This window comes from Ascaphus truei, chromosome 19 (assembly GCF_040206685.1).
Source record: "Ascaphus truei isolate aAscTru1 chromosome 19, aAscTru1.hap1, whole genome shotgun sequence".
In the NCBI taxonomy this organism is placed as follows: Eukaryota; Metazoa; Chordata; class Amphibia; order Anura; family Ascaphidae; genus Ascaphus; species Ascaphus truei.
This window is the reverse complement of record NC_134501.1, coordinates 8,586,033-8,603,977: the sequence shown is the minus strand read 5'-3', so window position 1 is coordinate 8,603,977 and position 17,945 is coordinate 8,586,033. Positions and strand designations below refer to the sequence as shown.

General features: G+C 45.4%; 2 protein-coding genes across 9 annotated transcripts in view; both read right to left on the bottom strand.

Annotated features, from left to right (window-relative positions):
• Window positions 1–9,306, bottom strand: part of LOC142469805 (dual specificity protein phosphatase 22-A-like) — a 43,600-nt gene extending 34,294 nt beyond the window's left edge. For 5 of the 8 annotated variants that reach the window (XM_075576463.1, XM_075576457.1, XM_075576460.1 and 2 more), the window contains exons 1-3: window positions 8,760–9,027; window positions 4,273–4,306; window positions 560–642 (exon numbers count right to left, since the gene is read on the bottom strand). Coding sequence is in view for 5 of the 8 variants with exons in the window: in XM_075576457.1 (XP_075432572.1) it covers window positions 560–642; window positions 4,273–4,306; window positions 8,760–8,951 (309 nt within the window). In the remaining 3 variants the exon portion in view is untranslated. Of the gene's footprint in view, window positions 1–559; window positions 643–4,272; window positions 4,307–8,759; window positions 9,028–9,064 lie in introns of those variants that run through there. The other 3 variants (XM_075576461.1, XM_075576465.1, XM_075576464.1) reach the window with 3 other exon arrangements.
• A 3,193-nt stretch (window positions 9,307–12,499) lies between these two features.
• COX4I1 (cytochrome c oxidase subunit 4I1) lies at window positions 12,500–17,475 on the bottom strand. Its single transcript, XM_075576456.1, has 5 exons — window positions 17,332–17,475; window positions 16,568–16,641; window positions 15,084–15,251; window positions 14,257–14,388; window positions 12,500–12,781 (listed from the first exon to the last, which is right to left on the bottom strand). Exons 2-5 carry the CDS (start codon window positions 16,638–16,640, stop codon window positions 12,645–12,647), a joined length of 510 nt encoding a protein of 169 aa, XP_075432571.1. The 5' UTR covers window position 16,641; window positions 17,332–17,475; the 3' UTR covers window positions 12,500–12,644.
• Between the last annotated feature and the right edge of the window lie 470 nt (window positions 17,476–17,945).

Here is a 17,945-nt window from a genome sequence, read left to right as displayed (position 1 = left end):
AGATGTCACCTTAGCAAATGATTAAAATAATAAAGTTAGGACGCTACCCGGTCATTTGACGCCATGGCAGCGCGTCTCCAGAAGCCGTCTGAGCCAAGGTGAGCGAGTTAGAGGCCTTCACCGATCACCCCGGTATTTCATTTAAATGCCTCCGGGAAGAGCGCGGGGCCTCTGTAACTGCCGCGCCCCCCAGTTTGCTCACCCCTGCTTTAGTGCAGGGGTGGCCAACTCCACTCCTCAAGGGCCACCAACAGGTCAGGTCTTCAGGATATCCCTGCTTCAGCACAGGTGGCTCAGTCGGCTGACATGTAAAAATATGTTTGGCCGTGCATTGTAAAAAGCTGACAGCCTGCCTTTAACCCTCTAATACCAGAGGGACCTGCGACACAATACCAATGCATTGCTGATCTCTCTGCATCACCAAAACGTGTGTGTGTGTGGGTGCAGCCTTGATTTCGGACCGTTACCCTCTTATAACGCGAGTCGCTGCTTTAGAGAGAGGGAGGCCGCGCGTTGGGTAGCGGACAGGAAACCCGGTAAGGCTGCGCAGGTAACTCACCGGGAGGAGCGGTTTGGCGTTGTTATGCACGGACACAATGTGCGCGATCCCGTTTCTGCTTAAAGTCGCCTTGTCCTCTGCATCTAGAAACGAGAGGAGAATGTGACTCAATGCAACACCTTTAAGGAAGCCTGTCTGCTCTATCCCCGACTCCCACACACTCCGCACCCAACCTCCCAACCCAGCGAGGCATGTCGTGGATGGAGACGTGGTGCAGTGGTTGAGATGACAATGTTGAATCCACAAGATTGGGGGTGCAATTTCTGCCACAGGTTAGACATCTGTATGTCCAGATTTGGGTAAAATCCCTTAGTTTCCCCAAAATTAGGATACAAGCTCTTTAGTTTAGTGAAATGGACTTGGTGCACCTGTTATATACTGCTTCACCTGTTATATATTGCTACACCTGTTATACACTGCTACACCTGTTATACACGGCTACACCTGTTATATACTGCTTCACCTGTTATATACTGTACACCTGTTATACACTGCTACACACTGTACACCTGTTATATACTGTACACATGTTATACACGGCTACACATATTATATACTGTACACCTGTTATACACGGCTACACATGTTATATACTGTACACCTGTTATACACTGCTACACATGTTATATACTGTACACCTGTTATACACTGCTACACATGTCATATACTGTACACCTGTTATACACTGCTACACATGTCATATACTGTACACCTGTTATACACGGCTACACATGTTATATACTGTACACCTGTTATACACTGCTACATTGAGCACAGTGTGCACTTTTAATCCTGCATTAGAATGAGGTCATTGAGCTAGCATACCATTGCTGGTGATGGTCGGTGTTCTGATGGATTAGAAAACACACAGTCCCTGCCAGCTCTAACCCCAGCTCTAATATATATATTTGTGTCAAAATAAGTGCTACTGAGCGTGGCCAAATGTATTCAACAAAAGACATGAAATACTCAATGCTACATCCAATGGGACAAAATACATCGTTAAATACTTCACTATTAGGATTCACATGAGAACGGGTCATTTAGTTAAACCAGGGGTGCGCAAGATTATTTTGGGGGGGGGGGCGCGGATTTCACCCGCCTATCCTCGGCGCCGCTTCGCCATTGCAACGCAGCGTCAAATGATGCAGCGGGGTCATGCGACATGCGCTTTACCATAGCATCGAACGTCAAATGACGCCGCTGTGGTCACGTGGCATGCTGTCACGTGACCCCGCGCGTCATTTGACGCTGGATATTGGGTAAGGGGGGGGGCGCAAGCATAGGGGCTGGCAGGCAGGGGGGGCGCAGCACAGAAAGTTTGAGCGTCCCCGAGTTAAACCTATATGGCCAAAGCGTTATAAGCCTGCAGCCACATCATATGTGGTGCAGTGGTGTAGTGCTCTGTTCGGCACACAGCCGTGGTATATGTCCTGGGTGCTCAACTCGTAGAGATATGGATAAACAGGAGAGGCAGTTGGCACTCTGATAGTTGTAGTATGGTCTGGTGCATGTCCCATATAAATAAGACAGAGATACGATACCCAAAGGCAATCACGAAACAGCCCTCAGTGGTAATGTTCAGAGAAATGTATGAAACTTTTTATATATATTTATTTATTTTTGGCAATGAACTATGTATTTTGTCATACTGGGTGTAGCATTGGGTATTTTTTGTCTGATGGATTAGAACAATCTGAATAAACTTGGTAACTGTTCAGTAACTATGTTAACAAAATAGAGGGGGGGGGGGGATCTATATATCCTCTCCAGCCCTTGTCGATACACTACTGGATGAAGCCGCCCCATTTATCTTCCAGGCACTGCGGTTACGAGCCTTTTTTCTCCATGTTTCTCCCACATATTTTCCCATTGCATCCTCCCGTCTTACTTTTGGGCATCGCCTTGATCTTTTGATATCCCGTTGAATCCCATCTTCGTCTAATGATGGTCATTGCCATTTAAATGTCTTCGCCCTTGTCGCGATGCCGCCACAAACCCATTCAAACTCATTTGTACTTTTTCCGGTCTCTTAAGGTAATAATACCCAGCTTGCGTCATCCCCATACTTCTTTAAGTTGCTTTTGAATTATCTTGGCATTTGGGGAACCACGTTTCACAGCGACACGCGAGCACGGGCGGAATGGACTGGTCGGAAACTTCTCTCTTGAAACACGGTGGAAGGATCCCTCAACAGATTGTCTATTTTCTTCCAAATATGCTTAATCTCCTCTTCATTTTCCTATTTTTCTCATTCTAAAGGTTCTGATCCATTGATCTCTTTTGGTCGAGGTAGGCACAGTTTCCGACTTCTAGTTCCATTTATTTTGATCTTTGTAGAGTTGGCACATTTGGGGGCCTTGGTCCTTGGTTCTTGGTCCTTGGTTCTTGCTGAGATTCATACGTAGGACACTTTCTTACTTCCGCGCGTTTTCTGACTTGTTGCTGGACGTCTTTTGGACTTGTGACAAAAATAACAATGTCATCCGCAAATTGTAAGCGACGCAAATATTCACTGCTGGTTTAGATTCCTTTTTCTTCCTAATTCAATATCCAAAACTATTCTTCTAGTTTTGCTATGAATAGCTTCTGTGACTTTGTGTCACCGTCATACCCCTGCCAATCCTTATCTTACTTGTATCTTCATGTAATCAAATGGTTGCCTTCTTGTAAATGTTCCTTATAAAATCAATGTACGCTTCTTCCAGCAGCCATACTACATCCCCCTTTATTATTTCTTATGTGTATATGTAAAGAATGTGACAATGTATAATTCTACATTCTTTCCTAAACTGGCAATCGTTTGGTGCTCCTATTATAAATCTATAAACATCCCGATTGTGTGACTAACATAATGGCTGCTTCAATCAGTGTAACTCAGCAGCTACAATGTATCCTTATATTACTACGGTAACATTATCTATTGTTACAGTTTGCAGCTCAAACTGCTGGGAACATTGGCAACAAATGATCAAACAGGAAAGTGTTACAAATATCCTGCACTGCTGGGGAAGTGAGATAAATCCTGCTATAGAAATCAAAGGATGATTTAAAACTAATGAAATACTACAGAACGGATTTATTTTTAAAAAAAAAAACATTATTTCACGTTTTGCTGCTTTCAACTATTTGTCTTCTTAATGCATTTAAAACGTTTTTTTCGTAATCTACAAATCCTAAAGTGAGTGGTAGATAATATTCATTACTTCTGGAAATCGCTTCTTGGGTGACTTGGATGTGGTCCATGTTGTATCCACCACGCAATCCCGCTTGTTCTCCAGGCCGGCGTCTGTTGCAGCAGATTACGGAGTATCTTTGTAACAATCTTGTGATTAGACGTAGACTGGTCGGCCTGTTGTTCTTGAGGTCCTCCCTCTCTCCTTTCTGGATGAAGATAACTATGGCGATACTCCAGTTTTCTGGAATTCTCCTGTTCGTCTCGTAACGGAAAGAGCCTCGCCAGGATTTTCTCTAGTTCTGCTCCATCTTATTTCAAGATTTCAGTTATAATTCCATCATCCCTCGGGGCCTTCCCAAGTCTTCATGGATTTTATTGGCTTTGCTACCTCTTCTGGAAGGACGCGGAATATACCAGTATTGGTTTCTTCTCGCTCTTCGTCTGTTTGATTATACCATGTGTTACCTGTGTTCTTGTACAATTTGATGCCCTCAACTCTCTCTCTGTGTGTGTGTGTGCGTGTCATTATACTCACCTCTAATGTTTCCAAGGTACAAACCATCTAGAACCTGTGATGAAACAAAAAGCAGGTATCAGTGGTGAGAGGATTGTCCCCTTGCAATGCTCCTCTGTAGAAGTGATCATAATGAATATCCCATGTCCAGCTTCCTGCAGCTCCTGCTCCTAACAGAAGACACCTTCAAATATATCCCACCGTGCCTGCCATTTTATTTCATACATTGTCTACCTCTACAGCCCTATAACACAGTAATACCCAGAAGAAGAGCCCTTCTGCACTGTAAGGTCACCGGGGTTGCCACCACTCCAGGTTACGCTAACCTATCCCTGGGCGAGGTGCGCAAACTGGGGGCCGGCGGCGGGAGAAGAGGACAGAGGACCGCCAGAGCGGCTGAAAGCAAAGCAGGGCAACAGTCAGAGCGGCTGAACGGCGGGAGCAAAGCAGGGCGGCAGTCAGAGCGGCTGAACGGCGGGAGCAAAGCAGGGCGGCAGAGGAGGAAGTCTTCACTGACTTCTCGGGCGGCATCTCCCTCTGCATGGTCCCCGTCAAAATGGGTGTCATGACAACGGGACACCCTGTGGAGCCGCATTGCCATGACGCTGCGGCATCACGACGTCCCATTGTCATGGCAACGCGACGCCATTTGACGTCGCGGAGCCATTTTGACGGGACCATGCAGGGGGAGATGTTGACGCCGGAGAAGGTAAGAGTTAAATACATAAAATAAAAACGTTTTAAAAAATGTTTTCAAAAGTCTCCGGGTTATCAATCAGCAGAAGGTGGCAACCCCGAGGGCCACTGATAGTAACATTCTAATTAGAGAATATTATCTGCAGCTCTAATTATTGGAGAACTGCAATTAAAAAAAATGTTCTCAACACCTCAATCACATCTCAAACATCTCAACACCTCAATCAGAGGATCCCTCCAGCATTGTGCCTTATCTGGGGCTCTGGTGGTTAAATCAGCTGATGGCCCTGAGATAGGTGCTACTTTGTTACCATAGCGCCCTGGCCCCATACCTGGCCCACCCACACTTTTGATGGATGTGCTGTGATCTCAGAGCGCAGACTTCGTGCCTTTGTTTTTAGCTCCCATGGGAACAGCCTAGAAACATCTTACGCTTTTTTTATTATTTTTTTTAAGAAGGCTATTTTAATGACATGTTTATGACGCGCGTAACTTATTTATAAACGGCCTATCTTTAGATTTCACAGTAACCACGTTTCATAGCGACGTTGACCATCTCGTCGCCGAGGTTTGCACTTTCGGAGTTTTGGTTACCCGTAACCCCTTCACTGCCGGAGGCAACAAAGGGGAAGCAATATCTCTCTGAGGGTGTTAAAAAGCCATGTAAGGCCGAGCCATAGAAGGACAGGCCACGCTGAGCCGTGCGGACGCTCCGCGCTGAGCCCGTGCATCCTCAATGAGGATGCCTTGAGAGGGGGCTCACGCGAGCGTCCGCAGGCGTGCTGAGGCGCTGGAGTTTTCAGCCGACAGCCAAGCTGCTTTTCAGCGCGCTGTCGGCTGAAAACATCCAATCAGCGCAGAGCTGCGTCAACATCACGGCGCCGTGACGTCAGCGGCGTGACGTTGACACGTCAGCACCGTGACGTTGACGCGTCACGGGCGATTGGCCCAGTGACGTCGCTGCCCTGCCTCCCTCAGTCTCCCCCGCCTCTGATCGCGCCCGCTGGCTCGCCTGCATGGGCATGAAATCGCGCAGATTTCAGCAGGCGAGCCTCAGCGTCAGCGCGGCTCGGCTCAACCCTCTATGGCCCGGGCCTAATACTTTGCAAAGCGTTCCCTGCAGACCCCTCTGGGTCTGAAAGAGATAAAGCACATGAAGACCCAGGGCAGAATAGGTGGGACTGTGTGCGGATATCTGAACGGTTCCACAATCTATCACCTTCGCCAGCTCTGCTCTTATACGGCAGCTTTCAGGGTAGGCGTGCTGTGGCAGCGAAGGAGTTGTTTTTGCAAACACAAGCGGGTGGGGGCAGTTAATTCTGGGGCTACTTACTAAAACTTCGGGACACTGGCAAAGATGATCTAAACAGTGCTAAGTCATGACACCTTACAGTCTACGCAAATGAATGGTAGTAAGGTGCTTAGCGAACGTAACCACCTGGAACAAACCCCCGCGCAGAATATAATTGAAAAGAACATGGAAACCTCAATATATGTTTCCTGGTTTAATATCCTAACAAATAATAAAAACAAATGACCCAACCGAGGATGTACCGGAGTTTGATTACATCTGCACGTGCACACAATACAGCAGGGGTGCGCAAATTGGGGGGGGGGGGCGCGGCGGTTGCAGAGGCCCCGCGCTCTTCCCCAAGGCATTTCAATTAATGCCAGGGGATCACGTGAGGCCTCTGCAACTCACTTACCGGGATTCGGAAGAGTTGCTGTGACGCGTCGCCATGGCAATGAGGCGTCAAATGAGTGACGTCACACGTCCGTCTCCATGGTAACAGGGTCAAGCTACCCGCGGCGTCATTTGGCGCCACCAAACAAGGTAAGGGGGGCGCGAGAGCGAGGGGGGAGCAGGCAGGGGGGAGCAGGCAGGGGGGAGCAGGCAGGGCTGCGCAGCTCAAAAACTTTGCGCTCCCCTACACTAGTACTTCGGTTTCGAGAGGTGGGGAAGCTTGTAACATTTCTGCTACTTGTTGGTCCAATAAAAGGTATCGGACCCCTACCCCCTCTCCCTAGTTTGTTACTACACGGTACTAAACATTACATTAACGCAGGGATTCTCAACTCCTGTCCTCAAGGCCCCCCAACAAGTCGCTTTCAACTGAACACGCTCTAATCTATCCCTATCTAGACTAGAGTACATCAACCCCCCCCCCCAAACAGGTCAGGTTTTCAGGATATCCCTGCTTCAGCACAGGTGGCTCAATCAGACTGAGCCTCTGATTGAGCCACTTGTGCTGAAGCAGGGATATCCCAAAAATCTGACCTGTTGGGAAGTCTTGAGGACTGGAGTTGATCGCCCTGCATTCACGCGTGTTTATTTCTCAGAGGCGTTGTATGAACACAGACTTTTGTTTTAATACAGCAGCATATCACGCGCCTGTCACTGAAGTCATGTTAACACTCTCCTTTTCGTGCAGGCAGACGGCCAGCATCTAATTTTAGCCGATCCCTCTCATACCCTGGTACTTATCACGGCCCAGAAGTAATGGATGTCTCAGGTCCAAAAAGCACAAAAACAGTCATATCACACAATTGTTAAAAAAAAAAAAACTACACACACAGAGATGGGAACTGGCGTATAACCTCATCAATCATTCTTAGGTAACAAACGTTATTTAAAAGGGGGATTTCTTTCCTTGACATGCAAATATCAACATAAAGAGATAATGACCACAAAACAAAATCTATTTTACAAGATAATTTTAGCGCTTCCTATTTCCCAAGATCCTCCCACTTATGTATTTCCCATTTTACATTTGATAGCCTGGGTGCTACATTATCTTAAAATTAACCCGTTTGCCAGATTGGTTTGCAACACACTGCGTGGAGAAAGCGAGCCAGCTGCAAAAAAAAAAAGGATTGCTAGCTCTGCGGAGCAGTAGTAAGTGAAGTCTGTACTTCTGCCACCTTGTACATTCTCAATCAGAACTGAATACCAATAGGGCAGAAGTTGCTATCCAAGAATGTAAAGGTTTATGCCGGCAGGGGGTCTCTTTCCAAATTTACAGTCCATACTCTTCAATCACACTTGTACAATTTCTGGATAAATAAGCAGTGTATTGCTATGTTATATGTTAGGTCTATGGCAATGCATATATAAATAGAATAATGCGCCTCCTGGGGGTTTTAACTCTAGCAATGCCCTTCAGATAGCAAAAGGTGGAGTAACACCTGATGGGTAAATGAAAGTCCCAATAAAAATTGAGATAATGACAAAAATAATAGAAGTAATCATAAGGTATAACAGAGAAAATATAACAAAATATGTTTTTTGTTTTTTTAAATAAGGATTCCCCCATACTTAGCTGGCTGAAGATGTGAAAGGATTACATGAATGTTATTAGGTTGGCAAATTGTCAAATTAAAATAGAAGCGCTTAGGAATGATATATAAACAATAATGTAAATGCTAAATATAAAATATTAATAATTGAAATCACAGATAAGGAAGTTGCTCTGTGATGCACTGCAGGTTTCTCTCACAGCTATAGGGTTTCACGCGGAAGTCAGGCGAATTCCAATTCTAATTAAAATGATAACAATGGTAAGATTATAATAACGCTCCATAATTATCCAATTATAACATAATTAGATCTTTAAAAAAAAAATGGAACCAATTTGCAGGTCCTTCCGGCAAAGAAGGTTTAATTAGCAATATTAGATTAGCACATGAAAGCTGTAATAAAAATACAGATACACGGTGAGTTGAAGTCCCTGCTGGGTGACCTGAACATATAGCTGTGCTCACTTATCCTAGACATGGTTATTTATCCCTAGGCAGTTTCTGCTGGTGAGTACCTGGCTCATTCCTCCTCCCATGACTCTCAACGTGGTTACCAAGAGCTGCAATAAACACAGAGTCAGCAGGAGGTTGGGGAAAAGGGGCGTGGGTAGGAGGGCAGGGTAAGGGGGCAGAGACTGGGGGGGGTAGGTGCAGGGAGTCAGATAGTTAGAGGGGGGAAGGGGGCAGGGAGAGAGTGGGAGGGACATAAAGAGTGAGAGAAGATAAAGAGAGTAGAGGAAGATAAGTGGTAGAGAGGGGAGAGAGAGGGGAGGGCAGGGGGAGAGGAGGTGGCAGGGAGGGAAGGAGTTGCCAGGCTTACAGGGGAGGTGCAGGTTGCAGACGCATCAGAAGGATTTAGGCATCAGATTTCCCTTCCGGAGTCCGGACTGACAAAGGAAGGGGGTGGTGCGGAGTGACATCCACGTGGTGTCAGCTCCTCTCCACTGACCACAAGCTGGGACAAGATCACACCGTGTCCCAGAGGGGAGCTACCCCAAATCTACTCCTCACTGCATCCTGAACCCGGGACTGTGCTGGAGATGGGGAAATAGTCACCGCTGGTGTAGACCTGTGATTTTAAGTTAGATTTTGTGAGGCAATATAATTTTATATGTGGTCTTGCTTATTATTTTAATAAAAACGGTGTCTAACATTTCTGGGAGTAGGGGGGGTGAGAGGGGTTTGTGTTCTATGATGTTTCTGTAGGATTGAGTAGCAGGTTGGTTCCTCTGGTGTGGGGGAAGTGGGTGGTATGGGGTCTCTGTAGAAAGATGAAAATTAAGAAGGTATGTATGTATGTATGTATACTTAGTTTATACATATATACATATATATATATATATATATATATACACACACACAGTTATATTATTTTAGTCACTTTTTTTACCCACCATAACCTTAATAGTCGTGGTGATTACCTACTCTTATCTCATTTGAGCAAATGTCAGCGAGCCAACCTCACATGATGATACCCATCAAGGTTGAAACATGTCTGTGAGTGGGTTAACTGACTTTGCATCTCCCAAGTCCTTGCTTAAAAGCTGTGTTTAAAGCAGCATGCATTGACTAAGGCCTCGGTCCCGCTGCGCTCGTTGGCGCGGGCGGCGGGTCGCGAGTTCCCCACCAGCAGGGGAATCCTCGCGAGCCGGTCCCGGTCCCCACTGGCTGCACAGAGCACTACACGCTGTAGCGCGTCAGCCGCTGGAGACACCAGAGAATGGTGTTTCCTAGCGTTGACGCGTGACGTGTGTGGCTGTGAGCCAATGGGGAGGGGAGGCTGCGGGAGGAGGAGAGGCTTCGGGGAGCGGGGAGGAGTGTGGAGTGAAAGCAGGTGAGTGCCTTTCTCTGTGTGTGTGTCTGAGTGCGTGCCTGTCTGTGTGTGTATGTGCCCGAGTGCCTGCCTCTGTCTGTGTGTGTGTGTGTGTATGAGTGCGTGAGTGCCTGCCTGTGTGTGCGCGCGTGTGTGTGTGTATGAGTGCGTGAGTGCCTGCCTGTGTGTGCGCGCGTGTGTATGAGTGCGTGAGTGCCTGCCTGTGTGTGTGCGCGTGTGTGCGTGTGCGCGTGTATGAATGAGTGCCTGCGTGTGTGTGTTTAAACTTACCTTCCAGCTCCAGCCCGAGTCCGTGGAGGGAGGGGGGGGGGAGAGTAGCGGGTCCCTCCGCTCAAGCCACGCCCCCCCTCCCTGTCAAACCTCCCACCTCCCGATCAAACCTCCCACCTCCCGCCCACCTCCCGATCAAACCTCCCACCTCCCGCCCACCTCCCTGTCAAACCTCCCACCTCCCGCCCACCTCCAGCTCCGGCTCCCGCTCCCTACAGACCGCAGATCGCGGTCTGTGTATCTCAGCGCACCGCCTGTCAGCAGCGCAGGTGCGCTGACTCTGGGAGCGGGGCCTTAGCCTAAGGGTTGCTCATGTAATGTGAGCATGAGATAAAAAGTTGCACTGTGTGCTCATTTGCATGTCATTTCCCAGAATCCCTTGCTGCAGTGGAAGTGCTGTTTGCTGGGTGATCATGGTGAAAGACAGGGTTGCAGACCCGTCTAAGACATGCAAATGAATATACAGGAATATTTACAGTTGCTATATATATATATTCATCCATGTACTGTACTTGGCCCTATACAGCAGTAACAGATGTGACAATAGGAATAACCGTTTCATACATAAAAGTAGATATTTAGCCAAAGGAGTGCCTGTCCCGAAGAGCTTACAATCTAAGTGGTAAGTAGGGAGAACTTACAGAGACCGTAGGAGGATGTTATAAGTGTATCTGCAAGGGGTCGTGTAAAGGCATATGAGATGTGTAGTATTAGCCTGTGGTGCTACTGTACCAAAATGCTTCATTAAAAAGGTGTTTTAAGATGTGCCTTAAAGGTGGAGAAAGGGGAAGGGCATTCCAGAGGTGTGGGGCAGTAAGTGAGAAAGGTTTTAGGCAGGCGAGGGCTTTAGATACAAAAGGGGTAGGCAGAAGACATCCTTTGAACGAAACACAAGAGTCGAGCAGGTGTGTAGCGAGAAATTAGGGCTGAAATGTAAGGAGGGGCAGAAGAGTGTATAGCCTTAAGAGGATTTTTAAAGTAAAACGGTATTTCATCGGAAGCCAGAAGAGACGCTGAGACCAAATCTCAGTGGACATGTCTACTGTCATTGTACAAGGATGGAAGGAAAGAGTACCTCTCTTTGATAGGATTTTTTTTTTTTAAAAGTCATCCTATTTCTGAGATACGGGACTGAAGTCCTGCAGGGTGTTTAATCAGAGTGCAATACGATTATGTAGTGATTATGTTCTGACATTTTCATACAGAAGAAATGTTAGGAACTCGCACCAGTAATTAAAATAGGAAGGTGTTCTTCTAACTGAAACTTCACTTGTGCAAAACGTTGCATGGAGTTCTCGGGAGAGCTTCACACCCCCACTTTGTATTTGCAGAATCACTGCTCACCACCCCCCCTGCCCCCCTTCACTAAACATGCACGCCCAACAAGAGCTGTACAGATTGCATATTTCATGGTATAATCAAAAGCATCGGCTTTCAGGCCTCATTTAAAAAAGCTATTAATCATAAGTAAACATGTTAAATATGAAAGTTTTATTTGAGTGAATACTTTGAACTTACTGCAATCTTGCTAATTAGCACCGATATGTCCTCATCCCTTGTCCAAAACAAAGTCGTATTCACAATGATGAAAAGATTTTGTATAATGGGATGTCGAACGATCTCTGCCAGAAGCCGGGGCTTTGTCTGATCTAGCAGCAATACTGATGTCCGTCTTCCGAATGTGAAGATCGTAGCAGCATTCCTTGCTACACTTTTTATTTTTGGTTTTAACATAGGCAGCATTTGATTACCTACCGTTCCTGTGATCGAGCAGCAAATATCCTGCACTCTTGGTTCACGGAATGGCTGCTCCTGAAATCAATCCTTCAGTCAGTTTAACAGCAGCTACAATGTAACCTTGTATTACAAAGTGTTACATTATCTATTGTTACAGCTTTCACCTCAGCCAGTCATCTGTTGGGAACACTGCAACACTTTCCGGTTTGTGATATGTTGCCAAAGCTCTTGCACTGCTGGGGAAGTGTTCTAAAGCCTGCTAGAGCAACCAATGGATGCTTGATATATATGAAAACCACAAAAATGGCATTGAATTTTTTTTTTTTTTCTAACGCAGTATGTATCTAATACTACAGAACTGATTAAAAAAATGATGTCTATAATGCTTCTTTAACACAATGACAGAAAGAAATATTCAAGTAAACCAGCACTTTATTGGTAACAATTATGGAAGATACATCCCAGTAAATAAGCAGAGGTATCATGTCAAGTATGGACCAATGTACATTTTAGGCAAACGGGTCTTGTTTGCGGAATTGGAGCGTTTGATGACCGCAGTTTACTTCTTCCATTCGTTCTTGTCGTAGTCCCACTTGGAAGAGAAACCTTCGACTGGGCCGACCCTCATGTCCAGCATCCTCTTGGTCTGCATGGCCACCCAGTCTTCCGACAGTGTGTGGGGAACATCACCAAAAACTGCAAAGATCATCAATTATCCATTTCAAATTGTTAAATGACTCGCTTTTTAAAAGAAATGAACAGAAAAACAGCCGTCACAATGACAGTCCCAAGCGTCGCTACGAGAGACTGACGATTTTTTTGTCCCTGTTCCCCAAGCATGAGCGTCAGGATTGCTAATCAATAAGAAAACATGTCCTTGCTATTGCTCTTTTTCCCAGAGTAATGCTGGGATCAATAAGGAAATAGTCCCCGAACACTGGGCCATTTCGCTGTAAGACTGAAGCTGTTGTGGTCAAAGACCCCAAAATTAAGAAAACATATTTAGTTGCAATACATTCCCATAAATAAGAACTTGTGCACATCTCAACTTTGAAATCCTAAAGTACATTACAATTATACTTTGAAGGCATAAATGTCTTGCAGCACATTCTGGTGCCATGATGGAAATAAAGTTACATAGTTACATAGTAGATGAGGTTGAAATAAGACATATACGTCCAAGTTCAACCTATGCTAAATTTAGACGACAGATACTTTATCCTATATTTCTATTTACAGTATATTGATCCAGAGGAACTAAAAACCCCAGCGAAATATCATCTAATGATCTCATAAGGGGAAAAATTCCTTCCTGGCTCCAAATATTGGCAACCAGATTACTCCCTGAATCAACATCCTTCCCATGTTACTTATTTGGTATATCCCTGTGTTTATTGGTTCTCCACTGTATTTCAGGCATGAGAAAAATCATATGACCATCACATCGATGGGTACAAAAAAGAAATGCACCCAATATAAAAACGCCTTTCTGAGCTCTCTGTATGTTAAAAGTACTGATAAAAAGGTTGAGTTTACAGTGTCATCACATGAGCAGCTTTTTATGAATTATCAATGAACTGGCTCTCCCCCGACAAGTCCGTGCAAGAACAAGCTGCCGTGTAAAGCTAAAATGCCAAAATAAAAGCGCTTTCTTTGTAGTTATATGATGACATTAGAGAAGAACCTCTTGGTTCATTGTTTAAAATGGCCTTTCCCCCTCCACATGGCTGTACTTTCCTTTTCTTCCAGATAAGGTGATCTGATGCAGGTTTTGTTAACACACGCACACACAAACACACACACAAAATAGCAAATACCAGTGACAATGCTAAAGCTAGTGGAGAGGCTTCTAATGCAGGGGATCTCAACTTCAGTCTTCAAGCCCCCCCACCAAGTCAGGTTTTCCGGATATCCCAGCTTCAGTACAGATGGCTCAATCAGAGGCCCAGTTTATGACTGAGCCTCTGATTGAGCCCCCTGTGCTGAACCTGGGATATCCGGAAAACCTGACCTGTGTAGGGGTGGGGGGGGGGGGGTTTGAAGACTGGAGTTGAGCACCATTGTTCTAATGCCATGCTGTAATATGCCAACGATAACTTTATTAGCAAAAGGTCTTGTACGGCCTCGTATCTCGTTACAGCTCACTGGTGCGCGCCTCATTTCCTGCTTACCATATTTCCTCTGCCAAAGGATAATGAAAGCGGTAAAACCAATGAAGAAAAAAATGCCGCCGATGACCGTCTTCCATTCGCTACTTCCCTTCATCATTTCAGCGTAGCTGTCGTTGAATGCGATGCGGTACACTGAGGAGACAGCACGCAAAATTATTCACTTACAGCACAACCTCCTCTTTACACCCAACGTTATCAAGTGGATTTTGGACGCTTCCCGATAACGACATGGGTCCATGTAACAGAATATAGGAAACATGTCAGCGACGTAAGCAGGTGAAGAGAGCGGCCAGGTACTGGAGTTCCATTCCCTCCGTGCTAAAGTACTTCAGGCCACGGGATTACCAACGCAACAGCCAATTCCATAGACACACTCAAAATAATGCCACGTCAAATACTGTGATAAGTGAAGAAGTGAAAAACACCTTTACTACATTTAACAATACTGGAAATAAGCCTGGATGTAACTTGAATGTAGGCTGTTTGTTTTTTAAAGGCTGCAAACTACGCAAGGTATCTAGAGTGAAGGATAAAGAAAATCCAGTTGTTCATTATACACATCATGTTCAGGCCATTGACAGTATTCAATGGTAGGAAGGCAGCAGGCACTCGAAGAAAAGGTTTCTTTATTGAATATACATATTCCTCCTACGCATTTCGGTCCCAGCTGGGAGCAAAACGCGTAGGAGGAATATGTACATTCAATAAAGAAACCTTTTCTTCAACTTCTAGTGCCCCGCTGCTTTACCATTGAATTCATTCAAACACGAGATCTACAGGAGTAGACCATGCAAAGCAATGAGAGGCTTCCAGAAGTTCGTACTTACGCTCAAGTTTGTCGTTGGCCTTCAGAGAGCACCAAGAACCTTTCTCCTTTTCTTTCAGAGCCTTTTGTTCGGGGGACAGAGACTGTATGTAAGCAATGTCAGGTAGCGGAGAATCCCGATTATCAATATATACGGGAAGGGAGTAACCCTCAGCTTTAACAACGCCGGCTAGAAATGAAAAAAAGAAGGAAAGAAAAATAAGAGGAAAAATGTCAATTAAAGTAATCACAGAAACCTCACTCATTAAACTAATCGGAACAACTGCAAAGGTGAGAGGTATGAAACAAAAGCAAAATCATGAAATGTAGCACAGCTACAAAATTCAGCGATAGAGCAGTGTGGCAGTACCACCTACTTGACGACTGTCATGTAAGCCACCAAAAGAGGCGAACCACTTAACTAGGGGTCCGAGATGCACAGCAAGCTGCTTTTTCCTTATTCCTTCCTCTAACCCCTAGGAATGGTCCCAGTATATAAAGAGATCCCCAGAGGGGAAGGAGAAAACTAAGCCACTCGTACAATGCGCAACTACAGTAGACGAACACCATTGTAGTTACGTTTTCTGTTCACCAACTGTTGCTAAATATCATCAGGCAACTACGTCCTCATTGTGAACTTTGTGACATTTTACTTTATAGTATACTTATTGAAAGTAATATTTTAGGTCACATTTTTACATGCTGCCTCCTGTGACACGGATACTACGCAGCATTCATTGCTTTTTCTCACGAGACACTCTCCTAAACAACTGACCATTTCAGAACAACGGTATCCGTCTCTTCGGTAGTTGTGCATTGAACAAGGGGCTTCGTTTTGTCCTTCACCTCTGGGGATCCCTTTATCTCCTATTTTCCCCTTAGGTGCACCTACAAGGCCACTTTCGTTTTACATTAGCCCGAACTGTGGACTTTCCTTTGTGTGTGTGTATATGGTTCCAGTATATCAAAAAATTGAAGTCCATCGCACTCTCCAGGTATACACTTAAAACCAGTTTATTGAATCCACAAGGTAAAAGAATAGCACAACGTTTTGAAACCCACAGGAGCTATTCTTTTACCTTGTTGGATGCAATAAACTAGTTTTAAGTTTATACCCGGAGAGTCAAAGACCGAGCCTCAGATTGAGCCACCTGTGCTGAAGCAGGGATATCCTGAAAACCAGACCTGTTGGGGGGTGGGGCTTGAGGAGTGGAGTTGAACACTCCTGATCTATAGCTACCTGTCCCTAGTAATCCAAAGAGAGCATAGAATTTTGCAAACTCCTTTACCATCAATCTGATCAGCTGATATAATGAAAGGTTCATTTGTTTTTCAAATAGGAAATAAAAACAAGATTTTAATCTTAATGAATTTTTCCTGGTCAAATATTTTGAAGAAAAATAAAACATTCTTGCAGCAGATTCAACGACCAGGTGTGCAAACAATGGCTGAAAATATGAAATAATCATTAGGTCAGATGATGCGTCTTATAAATAAATGACTCACCATGTCCTCGCAGACAGATGGAGGTAGAAAGGGCTCTTTTCCCAACTAAGCTAAGTACTCTTGAAGACAACATTCTAGGAAACAAAATATGTATATGTATTATTATGTACAGAAGAACAGCGGCACAGATGTAAATCTAAAAGGAGTATCCCAAAACTGTCGAGAAAAATAGCAGAGGCAAATCTCATCTTTCTGTCAATATTGATCGTCTTTGCAAAACCACCAGTCCTCAACGACTAGCAGGAATTAAAGGTGACTGACAGCCATATGTAAGAACACCGTTCATCCAGCTCCTTCAAATGACCCAACTTGATAGGTCACAGTGTCTTTGCCAAGCTGCATAACTTCAGAAAATATGGAAAATGTATTTAGTTGATACCCCCTTTAAAAATAAAAAAAAACTACATTAAGCTGAGCTCAGCTAAAAAGTAACCAACTCCGTATGTCATTGATTTATTTGGCAAGTGGAAGGGGAGGGGGGTGAGGGGGAAATCATAATGGTCAATAAAGCAGCTGCTTTGACCACTACAGAGGCACGGTAATGTGATATATGTATGTATGCCTTACAAATAATTATACATGTGCAAAGACATGAATAGTAATTATCCTTTAATGACATTATGTTGCAGCTGGGATTGTATAAAAATGATTAATGTGACCTCTTCGTGACACCCCACCCCGGGGTGCAGGGAAGAGAGGCCTATGGGTCTGTGTTACAGCAGGGGAGAGGCCTGGCAGCCCCGGGCCCCGCGCAGCCCCCCTACCTGCCGCCTCCACACCGCTCACACCACCGGGAAGTACAGAGAGAGGGCACCGGAACCAGCGAGACGCAGCCAGGAAGGACACCGGAACCAGCAAGACAGAGCAGAGCGAGAGGCGAGAAAGAAGCACCGCCCCCTGCCGCGGTGCAACCTGGGACAGTTTGGAGGACTTCCCCCCCCCCCATGGCTGTGGTTGACGGCTGCAGACAATGAGTTCTGCTGTAACAGTGTCACTCTCCTCTGTCCATTCAGCAGCAATGGCCCCATCAATATACATTCTCACCTAGATTAACGTCCATGATGTCACACCATTGCAATAACCTGCTAATGTTAATATCTCCTTGCACCTCAGGCACAGGGTTGCCACCTTGTATTGAAGGCTACCCCGGAGCCTTTTTGCAATTAAATTGTTTACATTTGTTTCTCTTACCTTCACCGGCGGCATCTCCCCCTGCAAGGTCCAGTCAGCACGGCTCCGTGATGTCAAATGGCGCTGCGTTGCCGTGACGACGTCGCGGTGCGAAGCTGCTACGGCGCCAAGGCGTAGCGTGACGCCTGTTGTCATGGCAACATGCGTTACGTGATGTCCAATTGTCATGACGACGTGGCGCCATGTT

What these genes read in the sequence shown, in the direction of transcription:
- COX4I1 (XM_075576456.1), bottom strand. Translation starts at nt 16,640, where the DNA reads ATGTTGTCTTCAAGAGTACTTAGCTTAGTTGGGAAAAGAGCCCTTTCT. An exon ending in CATCTGTCTGCGAGGACATG is followed by an intron (nt 15,252 to 16,567) that starts GTGAGTCATTTA and finishes TTTCATTTCTAG; the next exon opens with CCGGCGTTGTTAAAGCTGAG. An exon ending in GGCCAACGACAAACTTGAGC is followed by an intron (nt 14,389 to 15,083) that starts GTAAGTACGAAC and finishes CTGTCTCCTCAG; the next exon opens with TGTACCGCATCGCATTCAAC.